The sequence below is a fragment of the Ursus arctos genome, unplaced genomic scaffold (genome assembly GCF_023065955.2).
Source record: "Ursus arctos isolate Adak ecotype North America unplaced genomic scaffold, UrsArc2.0 scaffold_2, whole genome shotgun sequence".
Lineage (NCBI taxonomy): Eukaryota > Metazoa > Chordata > Mammalia > Carnivora > Ursidae > Ursus > Ursus arctos.
In genome coordinates, this window is record NW_026622874.1 from 34,254,179 (window position 1) to 34,273,473 (window position 19,295).

General features: G+C 36.2%; 1 protein-coding gene across 4 annotated transcripts in view; it reads right to left on the bottom strand.

The window, feature by feature from the left end:
• Positions 1–19,295, bottom strand: part of ASPM (assembly factor for spindle microtubules) — a 61,571-nt gene that overhangs the window by 4,130 nt on the left and 38,146 nt on the right. For 2 of the 4 annotated variants that reach the window (XM_026480724.4, XM_057315389.1), the window contains exons 18-27: positions 12,829–17,580; positions 9,500–9,666; positions 7,962–8,058; positions 6,625–6,834; positions 5,253–5,402; positions 4,214–4,405; positions 3,566–3,758; positions 3,270–3,424; positions 1,671–1,847; positions 553–722 (exon numbers count right to left, since the gene is read on the bottom strand). In XM_026480724.4, coding sequence (XP_026336509.2) covers positions 553–722; positions 1,671–1,847; positions 3,270–3,424; positions 3,566–3,758; positions 4,214–4,405; positions 5,253–5,402; positions 6,625–6,834; positions 7,962–8,058; positions 9,500–9,666; positions 12,829–17,580 — 6,263 coding nt within the window. The remainder of the gene's footprint in view (positions 1–552; positions 723–1,670; positions 1,848–3,269; positions 3,425–3,565; positions 3,759–4,213; positions 4,406–5,252; positions 5,403–6,624; positions 6,835–7,961; positions 8,059–9,499; positions 9,667–12,828; positions 17,581–19,295) is intronic. The other 2 variants (XM_057315392.1, XM_057315390.1) reach the window with 2 other exon arrangements.

The window sequence follows — 19,295 nt, forward strand, 5'->3', positions numbered from 1 at the left end:
GCTTGCTGACACCATGATTTTGAACTTTTGGTTTCAAGAACTATCAGAGAATAAGTTACTGTTGTTTAAGGCCAGCTTTGTGGTAATTTGCTACAGCAGCTGTAGGGAAACCAGTACAAGATCTCATAAAGAACTTCTTTAGAAGGAGAAATTTCAAGTATCAGGATGATTAGGAGAAGAGTTGGAAATTGATAGTGTAGCCAGGAGGGATTTTTGGCAGCTTTCAAAACACTGAAGTCTGTTCTACATGCAAGAAAAGAAAGTTTATACAGCAAAGCTTATAAAAAGCTAATTGTTAGACTTAGCACTTAACTATTTAATAAAAGGAATTTATCGAATAGCTATTAAATACTCAAAGCCACAGTGTTACTTCATTATTTCCTGAGATTGTCTACTTTAGATTTACCAAAGATTCTATTTTTACTCATATGTTGTTTCTCCATTGTCAAGCACAGTATCTTGTTTATGGTACGTACTCAATAAATGTTCACTAAGTGATTGAATGAATGAATGAACAGTGACACAAAACTATAGAGGACATTTACTGCTTACCTTGAAACTATTCTTGTTCTTACAGGTGTTTCTGGAATAAAGGGAGTACTTATAGAAGAATTCATCTTCTGTTTATAAAGTATTCTTTCAGTATTCATTTTATGTTTACGAACTGTAAGCTTGTAAAGACTATAAATACGGTCAACAACTTTGGACCTACTTCGAACATCCTAAAAAAGAAAATGTACATTTAGTAAAACTAATAAAATTTTTGTATCCCCTCTATGCTAGTAAAATCAACCATAATGACCACCATACAGTAAACTTAAGAGTCTTTACCAAAATCAAAAGCCATGCTTTCCAAGTTGAGCAGTTAGACTGGTTTAAGTTATAAACTAATTTGTAAGACAATTATAAAAAAGGTAAATATTTTAAGATTGTACACCTAACTCCATACTGAATAAACAGGTAAATATTACAGTCAATATACCTATTATATCCAGTTACCAAGTCCTGTGAATTTTCTCTCAGTTTCCAAAGTTATCTACTTATCTCTCACAACCCTAGGTCCAGTACAGTCTTTTGCCTACACCACTACATATCTATACTTCCCTCCTTCTTGAATGGTCTCCCTACATCCACACCTGCTTTCCCCAATCCATTCTTCAATCAGTAGCCAAAGTCATGTTAGAACTTAAACTACAACATACTCCCTTGTGTAAAATCCTTCAGGGGTTTTGTTCTCAGGATAAGGGCCAGATCCTATCATAGCCTCTGGTTCCCCCATGTCGACTGTAACACCTACAGAGATCTCACCATAGAAAAGCTTGACATGTATTTATGGTTACAGCAGGAGGATGAGTCGTCAAATATATGTGGTTTTTGACCTTACTAGGATAATCTGTTACTTTCCTCAAGTAAATGGGAAATGGCTACTTATGTAACTTTAATAAATTTTATTTTTAAAATTCAGTTTCCTCAATACATTAGAAAACCTCCTATATCAACACAACACACACAGCGCACAACACATAAACACTTCGTGTATTAACAAAAAGGGCAGGTTTGATATATACAAAACCCTATTTAAATTGTGATAATTACTGAAGGAAAAGTGTAAAAGTCTTAAACCTAAAAACCTGGAAAAATAACCTCAAAGGAAGATAACTAATACTTACAGAGGCTCGATTTGTTGTTTTCAATAAAACAGCTAACAAACAACAAGTTTTTGTAAAAATGCTTCCACCCTTGTCTGGGACTTTGTCACCAGGCTTTTCTCGGTACATTTGCAAAAGGTCCAGCAGTGTATCTACGCAATTTTCTGCATCATAAACTGCTGCAGTAGTTTTCTCGTACTTGAAGAGAACAGAGTGAAAGCAAACGTTATAACAAACACATGTTAGCCTTAGAAACAGCCCAAGCAAAAAGAAAGCTTAGGGCCAACTTTTTGGACTACCTACAGCAAGTGCAAAGGACTTGGTGAAATGACTTCATGATATTACTATCATTTCTGGATCCATTTTACATGCATATCTGCATTTTAATTGTTTTCTTCCCAATCGACTTTAAAGTTCCACAGAATATGAATCAAATCTAAAATCTTTGAACATGAACACCCTGAAGTAAATAAAAAGCTTAATGACAAGGTAATTTTACTGAGAACCTTGCAGGAAAAAGATAACTTCTCTGTGGTAGTTAATTGCAGGGTAAAATAATGATTAAGACTAAGATTGAGATATATTTTTCCTGCCTCAAATACCTAATTGTATCACTAGATTCATACTGAAATTCGCATGGGAACAAATAATGCTAATGCTACTAAGATACAAATAACAATAAAACAATATTAACAGTTAACATTTATTTTATATACGAAGCACATTATATATATTGATTCATTTCATTCTCACAATAACATTATGAGGTGGATACTATTACTATACCCATTTTGCAGTTAAAGAAAGTAAAGCACAGAGAGGCTAAGTAACCTATAATAAGCTGCAGAGCTATGATTCGAACCCAGGCAGTCTGGCATCAGTCTGTGTTCTCAACCACCACTTCTCAGTAAGAAAATAATCAGGTAAAGTGTTCTAAGTTGCGGCTAAGGGGTTGGATGGGGAAGATAAATTTGTCATCTCAGTATTTTTGACTGCATGCATTACGGTTTAGTACCGATATCTGCCATCGGTCCAAAGCCAAAAAGCTTAAATGCTAATACCTATATAGAGTCTTACATACAGGGTAACTAAGTGATGGCAGTATCTTAATCACGTTTTGCCAGACATGATTATAAGAGGTTCTATTGTTTTGGTACAATGCAGTGGGATAAGAAAACCAGCTCTAGAGGTGGACACAAACGGATCTGAATTCAGCTCTACCAGTTACCAAGCTCAAGTGTTCAGGCAGGAGATCTAACTTCTATAAGAATTATTATTCCTTCTCTACAAAATCGGAATTACAACATGAACTGCCTGAGAGGATTATTGTAAGAAAAATTAAATGATGCATGAAAAACACTAGCATGTAGGAGGTACTCAATAAATGTTAGTAATCACTGTTATTAATATCATAAAGACAGAAGAAATAAAATCATAAAAAATTAGTTTTTCCTATGTACAATTATGTTAACAGAATAAACATTTTTCCCCCTAAGACTCTTGCACATAAATGAATTCTAACTGGGCGATCTCAGTTCTAGTGGTGAGCAAGCATGAACTTAATTTGCTGGGTCAGATTTCTTGACCAATGAACAATTCATTATTAAAATGGAAAACTACCTTAGCGACATTAAGCAAGACTTGTACAGCATATCTGATGACTTCCATACAAGGAACGCTGCGATTACAACTTCGGATCAAAACAAATATTTTAGAAACTGCTCCACTCTGGGCCATGTTCTCACAACAAAGAGGAGACAATCTAGTAACTACCTCTGAAAGGAGGAAAGAGAGAGAGATAAATTCACAGCAACAAAATGAAGTTTCAGCAAATACTGTATTATAACATTCCTTGTACACTCAAAGGTAAAAATGCATTTCTAACCCTATACGAGATACCATTAAGACAAACTCACCTAGGTGTTTTAAAGCCTCAAGAATAGCAGACAGGTGCTTGTAGGTCAAAAGATAATGAAGTGCAAGTGCAGTTCTTTTGTAGAGTTTGTTTTCTTCTCGAATCTCCCTGTTCACAAGTTGAAGACTTAGTCGTATAGCTTTAATTTTTGTACAATCGTTTTTCTTCCTCCAAGAGTACCCTCTCCATAATGCCTTAAAGAGACAAACAGCAATTTTAAGATTACAACCCAGGATGTTTTGAACTTACATCTACATCTATTTCTACAAAATAAGTTTTTTCAGTAAATTTATAGGATATAAACAGACACTTGGCAAATAAAACCTCAACTCATGTTCTAATAAATAGCTAAACCAATTTTTCTGAAAAGAAGTATATATAATATTCCTGTACATAACCTGAAGCATCATTCATTGACCAAAGGTATCTAAATCTATACAAAATGCTAAAATACTTTTTCATTTCAATCCTAAATGTCTCTAGGGAAATTTGAAAATAAAGGGCTTAACAATGATACAGTATTTATGAGTTATTCAACTGGCAAAACTCAGCGTTTTAAAATGTATGTGACTGTGTTTTTAAAATGTTAGCTATCGTGTAGGTGAATTATAAACCAAAGTCTGGAGCTAACATCATTACTTCCAGTTACCTGAATTTTACTGATTCCATTGTTAAATTTTTCCTGTTTTTTACGGAGGAGAAAACGGCGTACTGCTTTCTGTATTACTGATGCAGCCCTATTTTGCTGGCTCATACATTCTTGAACTTCATGCTGACTTTTGACGATGCTATGATATTTCTGAGCAAACCTCTTCTGCTGTAATTTTGTTCGAAACCATCTCTGTTTAAACATACAGAGTTTTTCTTTACTTCAGGTTTTTAAAATAAATAAATATATATACAGACACATACAAACGAAATAAACAGAACATTATATTGAAATATCTTTCAACCCTCCCCAGTGGCATTACTTCTCCACTCCACTTGGTGCAAATCTCCATTCCACTTGGTGCACACTCATTGGGTATGTGTGTGAATTTAACCCTGTACAACATAGCTTTCATTTCACAACTTCTATAAATTCTATCAAGCTGTATGTCATTCTGCAATTTTTCTCACTCAATATTTTACATGTAAGTATATGTTAATGTATATATACAGAATTCTTATCCAGAATTCATAAGGAACTCCTATAAATCATAAGAAAAAAAGAACTTCCAAAAGAGAAAAGGGCAAAGTATATTTAAAAAAAAAAACCCTACACACATACATTAAGAAAAAGCACACAATACACAGGTAATAATTTGAATATCCAACACATGAAACGTTTTTTAGAACTGCTAGCAATCAAAGGAAATCCAAAGCAAAAATGAGATGCAATTTGCCATTCATCAAAATAGCAAAAATCAGAGTCTTTAACGCTATGTGTTGGCAAGAATGTAAAGAAACCCTCCGACTTTGCTACGAGTATAAGTGAGTACAAATATTTCAGAAATAATTCCTAGCGTTATTCCTGTGCCTTAAAACATCAACCTATTTCTAACCCATCAATCCATCCTAAATACGTCATTCTATAAAGCAAAAGTTACATATTATACGACCTTAGTGTATTTGGAAATTATTTATTAAAATAGAAAATTTATAAAAAAAATTATACCATATAGTTTTACTGTAAAGGAAAAGCTAACCTGAATACAGATGACTGAATTAACCTGCTTGTTAGCATTCTTCACAGCCATGTGAAGTTTATATGCTCTTTGAATTCTAAGAGCAGACAGGTGGTAATACGCAGCCGCTGTGAAGTGAAGAAGCCTAATTTTGGTTTTCTGTTCTAAAATCTAAAAGAGAAATAAAATATTAACCAAATAGTTGACTTTTAAGACAACTGATCAATGTTTACTTTTGTATATCTTCAATACCAAATTATATAAATTAGCAATAATAGGTTAACTTTTAATTATTAATATTATTTACATTGTAACTCAAAGTGATTATAATTCTTTACTGTACCATATTTCCACATGTGTCATCCCTAACTCAGGGTATAAAAAGCAAAATTATATTTTGGGCACTATACTAAAGAACAGATTAATTTAACTAGACTACACAAAAACAGCTAATTAAAGCTTCGAATGTACTATAATGAGAGAAGTATATGAATACTAAACTCAAAACAAATTACAGTATTCTAAGCAGAACGGCCGGAGATGGTCACAGTAAGACAAAATTATTCGAATCGGTCTCTCCAGTTATTCGGCAGTCTTGCACAAATCTAGCACAAGTCTCCTGTAACAGAACCTCTCGATAGTGGCCTTTAGACTTCCAATTCATATTTAATGAACACAATATAAAAGATTTCCTTTTTCATTTCAAATTTAATTATTTTGTCTTTGCCAGTGCTTCATATTTTGGATGCCAAAACATCATGACCTCATTCGGAGGGATTCTCTCTTCCTGAAGATGTGGAAGTTACCGCAGGAATGGTAGCTCACAAACCTCAAGGAGGTGCTGGGTGGTAGCAAATGGCTACCTGGATCACAAGCTCCTTCACGTGGGGAGCTCTTCCCTCACTCTTCTTTCAGTTCCTTTGTTAAGATTCCTTGCAAGAGAAACTTTAGTGGGCGTTCTTGGGGAGCATCTATGAGAAACAGGCTCATAGAACAAAAATCTATAGCAGCCAGTGATCTTGTTACATGGCTCTGCAGAAGCTGAATAAATTCGAGTTAATGGTTATATTAGCTCTGAAATTATTTTCCAAAATCTAAACGTTCTTTTTTTTTTTTTTTTTAAAGATTTTATTTATTTATTTGACAGAGATAGTGACAGCCAGCGAGAGAGGGAACACAAGCAGGGGGAGTGGGAGAGGAAGAAGCAGGCTCCTAGTGGAGGAGCCTGATGTGGGGCTCGATCCCATAACGCCGGGATCACGCCCTGAGCCGAAGGCAGACGCTTAACCGCTGTGCCACCCAGGCGCCCCCAAAATCTAAACTTTCTTAACACAATTTAACATCAAATACTTTCATTTCATACGAGTGAGATATTCTACTTAAAAATACTTACTCTTTTTCTTACTAACCAACCACGGACTAGTGCTTGCAGAACAACTGTAGATTTTTTTAATTCTAAATATTTTATTCTTTCACACTTCCCGACCTTCCTGGCTCGTATATATCTCTGTATGGTCAAAGCGGCAGACTTTTGCTGAAGAAAGACCTGCCTTCCTTTGTATCTCCTAAAATTTGCTTGGATCAAACGAGCAGCTCGATGTCTCTAGAAGGAAAAATGTGCAAGTGACATTAATAGAAAGGTTTAATAATTTCAACCCACTGGAGGTTTTTTAATTTCTCAGTGTCAAATGAGATGGTATAATTGTGAATTTTCGTCACCTTTTTAGCTTCAGAATGTCATATTTCATATACAAGAAAAGGTGATGGTGTATAATTTCTAAACCTATATGGGTCTACAGCTAAAGTTTTTATGAAGGTGCAAGCCAAGGTCATAGATATCTGGTGCTCTTTCCCTCTCGTCTTCTTCATACCTCTCATTGTGAGGGAGAAAAGGACTAATATTACCATGGGACAAATACATTTAATAAAAATGCTAGCAATACAAAGAACAGAATGGGCATTGTAAACAGCTACCAGGGAAGCTATCTGTTGCTTCAAGAGCCATAGAGTATATCTTAGAAACAGCACATCTTAGATTTTTCAATTGTATAACATCTTGACAACCAAATTCTAAGACACCTGGAGAAGTATATAAATTAAAATGGAAACTAGATTTTCTTTAAAACATAGATTCCCCCGCCAAATGGCTGAATGACCTTGGGCAAGTCACTTCACCTCTCTAGACCTCAGTTTCCTCATTTGTAAAATAGGTATGCTAATAATAACTATTTCAGAGAGCGATTATGAGGATCAAGTTAGTAAATATACACTAATAGGTATAATAATAATGGCTATATAATAATAGTGACTATTACACGAATGTTGAAATTTATAAGTAGAATTTTAGTTTTGATTTCTTTAATAAAAGGTTATAGGTACTACAGCTATTTTAACCTTTGATGTTAAATATTTTTAATAGATCACCAACTGTAGCTTAAAGAATATATTATTAAGTGTTTGACTTACAGTAGACAAAATATGCTACATCTATTAGGACTTTCTCCAAATAAATTATTTACTCTAAAATTAGTTACTTCAAACTTGGATTTGAGAATATTTTGTAAATGTAAATATACAAACAAAAGTATTCATAAAAAGCATTTTTATGAGTGAATACAATTTTTAATCAACTGCAATGGTATGTTTAAAATGTATAGTTAAGAAAAAACAATGTTTGTTTCCTAAAATAGTTCTTCGCAAATGAGATATTTTTTTTCCTTCTGCACCTACTTTCATCATTAGGAAGTGTTCACGAGCTATTCTTCCAGCAAGTGTAGCTCTCCATTTTCTCTGAATGATAATTGTTGACGCTCTCACATTCAGAAACCTAAAAAGTAGTTATTGGAAAGCAATTACAAATTTCTTTAATCTACTCAATCAGTATTTATTGTACTACCACCCCTGCCCCTGTTAAATACTAGAGAAAGAAAATATAAGAAAGATAATGAGAATAAAAGGAAGTGGAAAGTATAATTTATATTTAAATTGTAGCAATCAGAATTCTATACATACACATACACACACCCTGAAGACACAAAGAAAAAAAAGTTTTGCAATTGGCAATATTGGCAATATTCCAGTGCCAAGAAATATGAATTTCTAGAATGAGAAAGAATTCTGAACAGGATAAAAAAAAAGTACAATTATCCAGACCTAGACAAAGCTTAGATAAAGGGGGTGCTGGTAGAAATAATGGCAGAGTATAAAATCTGAGTCCATGTTGCAAGTGAGTCATTGAACAGACAGAAGGGGGTCACAAAGAGAACTTGAGAGATTAGAAAAGCATCAGGCAAATGAGAAATGGACACTTGTTTGAAAGGAAAGCTATAGGCATCATGCAAGTATCTGAGAAGAAATATTCTTTAAGTAGAACTGGAGAAAAAGAAAGTGAGGGCCAGAGATTAAACTTTAGGTGTCAATATGGTGGTAATACATAAAAATTGAGCATGGATTTAACTTACATCATGTTGCCACATTTCTTAGAAAATAAAGCTGAACATTAATGAGAAAAATTCAACATTTTGAAACAGGAAACTTAGATACTGGTCCTTAATAGCGGATAGCAGCACCTGTATCTTTATATGGTAAGCCCTGAGCATCCACCCATGGAATCTATAAGAACTCTTCTAAGAAGAACTCTTCTTGTGTGTTCTCCTAAAACAATCTTTAAAACCACCAATGATACAATAATTCATCAATTCTGGTAACTGAAGAAAAATTCTTACGCTATGAAATAAAAAATAATATTGATAATCTGGTAAGAGCTTTAGAAAAGGTGTTTCAAAGAAATGAACAAGGAATAGGAAAATACAATGAATATAAATAAGTTGGTAATCAGGTCTTCATCATTAAAGTAAAAGAGTGTGGGGGCTAAGTTAAAAAAAAAAAAAAGAAAAGAAAAATGAGTGAGAAAACAATTTTGCCAGTAGCTAAATTGACAAGCAAAATGGGCCAATGCATTAATAAGAAAACCAAGATTTTACTGGATTATTTTATTCACTTCCCCTTACCCTCATCCCCATGAAACCAAATCAACTTTAAGTACTTTTTACTGAATTATATCAAGGCTCTATCTCAAAAAATAAGGCAGTCTTAGAGATATACTTTGTTTCATTAGTGGAGCTAACACCAACAAAACAAACCATACAAGTTAGGCATAGCAAATATTTAAAAGAAAAATCAATAAGCAGTATTATTATTATATAAAGACTTGGCTACCACACACACATATTCCCCCCCCCCCCCCGCCTCCAGCTGTCATTTATTACCGTGTTCTCTCCTGTTTGGTACAGAAGCAACCTTGAATGATCTTAACAGTTTTTAGTACAGCTAGATATTCTTTACGTGCTTTCCAATACCTATACCAGGCTTGAATCTTGCAGGCAGCTTTCACTTTATGTAAATATTTCCTGGCATTATAGCTCCTCCACACAGCCTATTAAACACATAAGTATAACAAATATGCAATGAGATATATTTTCTTGTAAACCGAAAGAAAATCAATATTAAAGACAGCTAGCGTAAGGTTAAGTAGACAAAAATCAATTGCAGAAATACAGTCATACGATGACTCTTCTTTCGATCAGGCTCATTCATTCCTGACACCTACGAGCCCTCTGAAAACAGTGGGGCTAACCGTAGTGAATGCCTACATGTACTTGATCACACGTAACCTGTGGCTGGCTGAGAGCTAAGACTAATATAACCCTCACAAATACTTCTAAATTGTAATATGATGTCTGAAAAGCCAGATATGTGCATTGTCCTATCTCAATCCATTTGGAAGAACAGAAGGAAAAGGGACACACTGACTACTCTACTTCCTGGGAAGGAACAGGAATCCTTCCCACCTCCCACCCTGCCTCCCTCACATATATCCTGGGTTTTGTGTCCAGGCTGCAGCAAACTCCTGAGAGCAACTCTCTATCAGGGAACCATCAGTTTTTCCAATTTCTGCGACCTTGAGGCTGACTAAATGTTTAAGTGACAGTATGACTTATTAAGCTCTTAGCACTGTACTAAGCACTGTAGGTCCTTACAATACCATAGGTAGATAATATCATTATCTAATTTAGAGATGAGTAAATCAAGAGAAATTGAGTAACTTGTTGCACAGGTAATACGTGGAAAAGGTATCTTATTTATTCTCTATAAATATCTCGTGAGATGAGTAAGACCCTTATTTTACAGAACAGAAACTGATGTTGAGGAAGGAGAGACCTATTATACTGCGTATCCAGAAGGCAACAGAGGCAAGATCTGAACCCAGGTCTGACTCCAAAACACCTAAAACAAATACTGCAGCTGCGCCTTACATGGGGATCAGGATCCAAAGTCAGCTGCCATGCAAAAAATATATAATGTCAAAATTACTCTTGTGATGTCCTTAACTTACAAAAAGTAAATCATATGTGGTTTCTAGGTAAACAAATCTGAATACCAACATACTGGTATTCACACTGGGAGCCAGGTGTCAGTATTTCTAAAAATTCCAAGTGATTCCCATGTGCACTAAAATTTGAGACCACTGATTATATGTTAAAAACAAGATGTGTAAAATATAATTTTTAAATTTAATTATATACGAGAAAAATAGCCAAAATTTCCTAAGATTGTTATTTTGGCTTTTCTGTCATTTCAGTTGAATATAACCCTAACTAATACATCCAATTAACATATTTCAACCATTAACTTCTTGGCAGCATTTGGAACTTGAGCGTTCTTTTCTTCCTCCCTTACTCCTTGGTTTCTTGATACCATAAAATCTTTTAGTTTTTCTTCTTCATTCTTACTACTACGTTTTGGCTTCTCCTCTCAGTATTCTCAAATGTTGACATTCTTCAGGGTTGAGTCCCAGGCAGCCTCTCTTCTTTTACCCATTTTCTACATTACCTCTGGGTGATCCCATCACTCCCACGACTTCAATTATCACATGTATGCCGATAATGTAGAAGTCAAATTTGAAATCCGTACTTCTCTCCAAACTCCAGACAAACACAGCCAACTGCCTTGCTAGACATCTCAACTGAGACATCTGTTAGGTACTTCAACTTCATCACGTACCCCAAACTGAACTCATCGTCAGTCTCCCAATCTGCTCCTCTCCCTGCTCCCTATGTCAGTGAATGGTAACATCTGCTGAGTTACTTAAGCCATACGCATGGCTTGGATGCTTGTTTACACTCTATATAACGCAAATCCTACCCCTTCCACTCAAACCAGTCCTCACAATCCCATTGTCACTACACTTTACTAAACCATCTTGCACCTGACCTAATGCCAATAGTCTCCTGGCTGGTCTCCCTGCTGCCCTTCCAGTCCCTCTTTCACATTCCTGCCAGAGTAATTTTTTAAAAATAAAAAAACGATTCTGGTTTTCTCCTTTTTAAATTCTTCTAGAACTTCTTTTAATCCAGTAGAAAAGACTAATCTTGTGTCTGTCTTACAAAGCTATGCACAATCTCACTCCCTCTATTGCCAACCTGATCTCATATCATCTTTTATTACTGCACCACACACACACTCCCTCTCTCACTTTTGAACTCTGTGTTATCTCCTATAGCTGGATACATTGGATACATTTTATTGGGCTATTTTTAATTCATTCTTTGGCTTAACATCTCAACGTAAATGCCACTTGTCCTAGGAAGCCTTTTCTGACCACTGGGACTAACTTTAGGTTTCCCTTCTTAATGTTCCCAGCAACATAAACTTCTCATTTTGCTTTATAATTAAGCTTCCTTGCTCAATTAAATGCTTTAAGGACAGCAACTAAGTATATCTCTCTATGCCAATCAACCATGATAGCATTTAGCATATTGCCAGTACTGGATATTTGCTGAATGAAAACAGTATATCTAAGTTTAACCAACAAGGTACCTACATATCACACCAAGGTTCAAAGCCCAGGTTATGAACAGGGAGAAAAATAAACTGCTGAAGTACCTACATTCAATTCCTGGATCTGCCTCCCCTCTGCAACATTAGCAAGTTATTTAAATTTTCTCAGTTCCTTCACATTTCAAGTGATAATACTCAACGCTTTTCACCCACTGATAAATAAGTATGTGTGTGAGAAATGCAGATATTTTTGTTATATAGAAAATATGTATTTTATGTATAACAGTAATAATATAATGAAAAAATTACATAAAATTGCTTTAGAAATCAAAAGTGCTAAATACACATGTCTGTCTAGCTTAAGTGGTCTCATTAACAGATCGGTAGAGGAATAAAGTTATACCATTTGGCTTAAATTTTGCCAAATCTCAATTTACCTTAGCTTAAACTTCTCACTTAAATTTTTTTTTTACTCAGTACTCTCATTTATCAAACTGTATTCTCAAAATTAACACCTATCGAAACGCATCAAGCATAGAGTGATCATGTTCAGAAGAATCCCAGTTCTGTGCTGTATTAGCTGAATTATTATTAGTGCCCTTTTCCCACTCTCAAAAATGTTCTGTTTTGGAAGATAAATGAAATGGCCACATAAATGAAGTATTATTCTTCAAGACCTGCTTATGTTAATTTTACAAATTCTAACAAATATTGGTTAAAGAAAGAATGTAGGCTTTACATTTAAATGTATAAGTACCTGGATTTTTATGGTGCTATCTTTAATTTTCTGAAACTTCCGTTTCTGTATAAAGCCTCTTGTTCTAGCTTGAATAATGATAACGCTGCTCCTCATTTGTAAATACACTTGTCTTTGATGTTGTGCGGACAAAAAGGCTCTGTGGTGATTTTGTAAAACCACTGCTGCTTTCCTATACGCTAAGAACTGCCTTCTTGTTTGCCACGTCCTGAAATACTGCTGGACGGTCACAGCGGCTCTTTTCTGCTGAACAAACCTTCTCCGATACACAGCCATCTGAAGGAAGGACTGAATTCGTAGGGCAGCACGCCTCTGCGTTTCCCAAGTTCTTGTGACCATTTCACAGAAAGCTTTTTGAGTCGTTACTGCAGCCTCTCTTTGAGGATACTCTGCCCCCTGTGAACAAGCCACCAGAGCAGCTCTATGCCGCTTCGGAATCCTAAGCGCCGCGCTGGGAACAGCTCCACGCGGGGTGTCCGCTCTGCGAGGGCAGAACGCAGATTGCTTAGCAATGGCTGCCCTGTGTGCCTCCGACAGGTTTCTCAGCTTCTGTCGGCCTCTCATGCCCCTAAAAGCAGCCTGAATAATGAGGACCGATTTCTGAACTGCTAAAAATTTTTTTCTTTCCGTTTTTGCTCTGACATGTGACCTATAGTAATTCTGTATAACAACGACGGCAGTTTTCTTTGCTTGGTAATCACGTTTGGCCCTGTGCATTCGGTAGACTGACTGAATTAATGTGGCAGCCAGGTGCCTATGTTGGATTTCCCTTCGTACCTTCAAGCCCCTGGATGAAGACTGTACACAAATGAGTGCTTGGGTGCGCGCTGCAGTTAGTGCTCTGTATCGTCTTTGAACAAAAACTACTTTTGCTCTCAAGTGGAGATAATGCTTCCTTATTTTGGAGGCTTTAAAATGCTTCTGAATAATAGTGGCAGCCTGATGCTGTCCCTCAATCTGTTTCCTTATGATCATGTCCTGGAAATCTGCCTCAATACAGGTTGCTGCTGTCCTGAGGGCATCGTGTTGAAGAGCTTTCTTTTTATTTGCTCTATATCTTTCTTGTATTACTTTTGTAGCCCACTGAATCTTTTGGTAAAAAAGATACTGCCTATACATTCTATATGTGCTCTGTATTATGATAGCAGCTCTCTGTTTTTCCCTTAAAAGCTGTCTTGCTTTCATTCCCTTATATGCGGCCTGAATGACCAAAGCAGAATGTCTTTGTCGGACATAATTTTCTCTTTGCAGTTTCGCAGCCCTGTACGTTCGGTAATGTTGCTGAATTAGAATTGAGGCACGTTTCCAAGTCTGAAATGTAACGTATGTTCTGTGCATTCTGTAAGTGGCCTGGATGAGAACTGCAGCCCGGTGCATCTCCTGTAACTTCTTCTTTGCCACCAGCCTTCGGTAAGATGACTGGATTGTAATGGCTGCCTTTTGTAATTTCAAGAATTGGTGCAAGTGATGTTTGGCACAAATGGTGGCCCGATACTTCCTCTGAACGAAAATAGCAGCTTTTTTGAGGGAAATGAATCTTTTCCTCATCACTGAAGATCTAAACCTGCTTTGAATAAGGGTTGCAGAGGAATGCATATTTTTCAAATGTGCTCTAGCTTTCATCCCCCTAAAAGCAGCCTGAATGATCAGAGCAGAATGTTTCTGTCGGAGATAACGTTGTCTCTGTAGCTTTGCAGCCCTGTGTGCTCGGTATTGCTGCTGGATTATGACTGAGGCATGTTGCAAGGCCTGGTACCTCGCATTTGCTCTGTGCATTCTGAAAGCTGCCTGGATGACAGTAGCAGCCCTGTGCCTCTCTTGCATCTTCTTCCTTACCATCCATCCTCTGTATGATGACTGGATTTTAATGACTGCCTTTTGTAACTGTACAAATTGCTGGAAGTAATGCTTTGCACAAACAGTTGCACGGTATTTTCTCTGAACCCAAAGAACAGTTTTCCTGAGAGACAGGAATCTTCTTCTCATCCTGAGAGTTCTAAATCTCCTCTGAATAAGCGTTGCGGCTAAATGCATAATTTTTAAGTGTTGTCTAGCTTTCATCCCCCTAAAACCAGCCTGAATGCGTATGACAGAATGCCTCAATTTGTTATACCTTTGAAACTGTGCCTTTCTTTCCTTCACTGCCCGGTACCTCTGCTGTACTGTTTTTGTTACCTTTTTCAACTTACTAAAATAGGCTTGCTCTCTGTGTCTTCTATAATACGACTGAATGAGTGTGGCTGCACTTTGCATCTTTCTCAGAGTCTGTCTAACTCTTCTTCCTCTAAAACTTGCCTGAAGAACAGTAATAGCTTTCAAAATTGTCAAGTACTTTGCACGCTGAATTTTACCTTGGCAATATGCTCTGTACCTTACCTGAATTATGACAGCTGCTGTTCTCATTTTATGATATCTCTGTTTTGCTTGATGCATTTTAAACATGGCTTGAATAATAGTGGCTGCCATGTGCATGTGTTGGATTTGTCTTCTTACTCTAATACCTCTATAAACAGCTTGAATTTTAACTGCTGTCTTCTTTAAATTAAGGTATTCCTTACGTTGATGGCTTGCAATTTTCATATCTCGATACCATCTCTGAATTATAACAGCTGAAGCTCGGCAGGTTGCATAGTTTTTTTTGGTTTTGTAAGCTCTATATGCGGACTGTATAGTGACTGCTGCTTTGTTGCACTCCTTTATTTTTTTTCTTACTCTCATACTTCGGTAAGCGGACTGTAAAATGACTGTAGCTGCTTTGGTTTTCAAGTACAACTGACGCTGTTTCCTTCCAACACTGTAAGCCCTATAATACATTTGAATCAGACAAGCAGCTTTTTTCATGATTTCCCACTTCTTTTGTTGCACATACATTCTATAGTATGACTGTATGATGACAGCACATTCGTGTTGCTTTCGAATCTGCCTTCTCACTATTTTTCCCTTCCATGTAGACTGAAGCATCAGTGCTGCCTTACGGAGTTCAATGTACTCCATACGTCGCTTCCTTCCTGCAGTCCACGCTCTCAGATGTTGCTGGATGGCTAATGCTGCTGTTTTTAACAATCTAAACTGTTTCCGGGCTTTGGCCATTCTAAAAGCAGACTGAATCTTCACTGCAGCTTGATGTTCCCTTTTGATCTGCTTTCGAACTTTCCAGCCACGATAAGCAGATTGGAGAGAAATCACAGCTGCCTTGGTCTTTAAAAATTGCATTCTAATACCACGAACAGTCCTGTATGTCCTGTACCATCTCTGAATCTTGATAGCAGACTGAAGCACATATTGATATTTCTTCCTTTTACTATAGCCTCTAAAAGCAGTTTGAATTTTAAGAGCAGCTATGGATTGTTGCTTGATCAGCTGGCGTACTTTATAACCTCTGTAAGCTGCCTGCAAACAAGTAACTGCTCTTTTGATTTGTAAGAAGTTCTTCCTCTGATTGATCTGTGCTTTGTATGCATGATAGTAATTCTGAATGACAACAGTTGCTTTATAAATTTCCAGGTAGCGCCGCCGGGTCTTTCTCATTCTGAAGTAAGACTGTAGTGAGATAGCAGCTTGTCTTTGCAAGCGCATCTGCTTTCGAACCAGGTGACCTCTAACAGAAGCTTGCAGTTTGATGCAGGATTCCCGCATCTGCATGTATTCTTGTCTCTTTCGTGTGGCCATTTTTGTGGACCGGTACCGTTGCTGGATAAACAGTGTTGCTGCCCGCAAATGTAAATATTGTTTATGAGTTTGTTTCATCCTGACAATTGCCTGTAACTTTACTGTAGCACTTTTTAGTCTCAGAAATTTTTTTCTGGAAATATAAGCTCTGTAACATGATTGAATTTTTATAATGGATGTGAGGATATGAATAAACTTTTTCCTGGCTTGCATCCCTCTATATGCAGATTGCAGAACAATGACAGCAGAACGTGTTTTCTGGTAAGATGCTAGAACTTTCTTTGCTGAAACATAAGCTCGAAAATGAATCTGAATTACCAGGGCAGCTTTCTTTATCTTCTTATATTTCTGTAATTGTTGATGTTTTCTTACTTGTGCCTGCAATTTGGTAGTAATTTTCTTAAGGTTTAGAAATCGAAATCTCTCTTGTTTCATCCTCCAGTAGGACTGAAAAACACAAGCAGCTCTGGTTTGTCTGTGTAGATTGCGAGCTCTCATCCTCCTGAAAGCAGCCTGTAGCCGAATGGCCGCAGCCCGTTTCTGCAAATAGTTGGTACGCTCAATCTTTCCTTTCAGATATGCTTTGTAATACTTTTGAATGGTCAGTATAGCCTCTTTTTTTCTTTTATATAACTTTTGGGCTTGAAGGCACCGGAATCTTGTCTGAATGATAACAACACAAGATCTAATGTGAATATATTTCTGTAATTCTTTGTGCATTCTATACCATGATTGTATGATAACAGCAGATTTTTCTTCTTTAGCTCGTTTCCTGCCATGCCATTGTCTAAAAGCTCTTTGCAATATTATTGTAGCTTTTATTTGTAATTGCATTTTACGTTGCTTCCATCTTCTGAACATAGATTGGATTATGAGACATGATGACTTTAGCATCTCATATCTCTGTTGATCATGTTTTCTTCCTAAATAAGCACGCCAATGTCTCTGAACTGTAACCGCAGCCCAAAGATATCGTTTGTAAGAAGTAACAGCAATTTTCATTCTTATCCTAGATTGCAGGATGATTGAATAATATCTCAATTGCAGAAATTGTTTTCTAGTGGAATATCTTCTCCAATACCTCTGAAAAAGGTAAGAAAGGACACCAAGTAAAACACATAACTTTCTATACTTAACACCTCGGCAAACATTAATTTTTCTAACCTTTTGCTTAAAAATAAACATGTTAAATTAAAAACAATATTATTTTTGGAAAATACTTGTCTCTTTTATTTGTAGTTTAGTTTCTATATTGATATAGCTATAGCCAATTCAAAAATCTTTGTCTCAATCCTAGTGGTATTTATATTGCATTTGTATTCCAGAGACAAAAGAAATATAAAGCAAGTTTATATTCTAATAGAATAACATATAAGAAAATAGTCAAAATAAAGCTATAGTAATATTCTGCTATCTATTGATTCTAAGTTAATTTCCTATGAATATATCTTTGGATTTTGTATTTTCCCCTTAATATCAAGGCTGCTAAACTATCATGTAATGATTAGAAACTATTTATGTGAGGGATCCTATAGGTCCAATAATATAAACAGAGGAATCTGAGAAACAAGTGAGGCAGATCATTCTTAGGCATTTTTTTCATTAAGATTTAAATTACTGCTTCTTCTTAAGTTTAGGAATTATAGACACACAGTCAAAAAGTAGAATTCTGAAAAGATAAGAGAAGTGATAAACCATTTATCTCTTGAATAGCCAAGGGTGCTTTCTTCCCATACCACCCACATTCCCTAACTCCTTCGTTAGGGCAAGACTAGGGGGAGAATTCCCTATTGCAGCTTACTTTCCCTTACATAAGTAAAACAGTTTAGGGGCTAGGTATTTCTGTCCCCTAGAGCACTATACCCATTTGTTATGCACCTGTGCCTGGTCCAAGCACACCTATTCATGGGAGAGGAGAGTTAGGAACCCTCTACGTTTTTCCCAACAGATATTGCCTTATTCCTTTAATATGTGTCGATTGTGGTTTTGCTCCTACTCTTCAGCCTGATAAGAAATAATGAGTATACCACATTACTATGAAGAGATGCATACATAATTAAAACATTTATCCAACTACATTTAAGCATATTAATGCAAAATAATGTCAAAAACTGTAAGCTTGATGCAAGCTGCCTTTTATTAAGCTGCCTCAAAAAGGTAGGGAAAAGTAAAGCAGATGCTATTCAGAATTGCAGTTGCCATTTTTTCTTTTATGCCCTCTAGATGGTTGTTTGTGAAACCTACAGATCCAAAAAGTAAAGGGTCAGTGTGGATAGCTTATTTTACACTTTGATAACCATTTCTTCTGAATACTGTTACCAGTCTCTGTCACTGAAATGTTAATCAGTGTTGATATGGATCATGGAAGATAAGTTCAACACCTCTCATCGCAGGAGAGATTTAGTAGCACTGCCATGTGTCTATCGAAACTAAGTAGCTTTTACTAAAGAGCATTACATATAATTTTCTTATTTAATTCTCACAAAAACACAGTCAGTTAGCATTCTTTGATCATCTAAAGAAAAGAAAACTTACGATGCAAATTTTTTCCAAAGTCACATAGCAAATACCAAGAGTTGATACTGGGGCCTAGATTTTAGCATCAAATAAGGTGCTCTTTTTTTCTCCACCATAGATATCTGTGGTAGGTTGCTTTCATAGCTCCAATTCTTCATTTCTCCCTATCTCCACAACCTTTGCCATATTTTGTACTTCCTCTTACTAAAGATACGAGTCTCTGCTTGATCTCAGCTAGGGTAGTCACAGAAAGAACACAGCATACCAGTGAAACCAAAGGT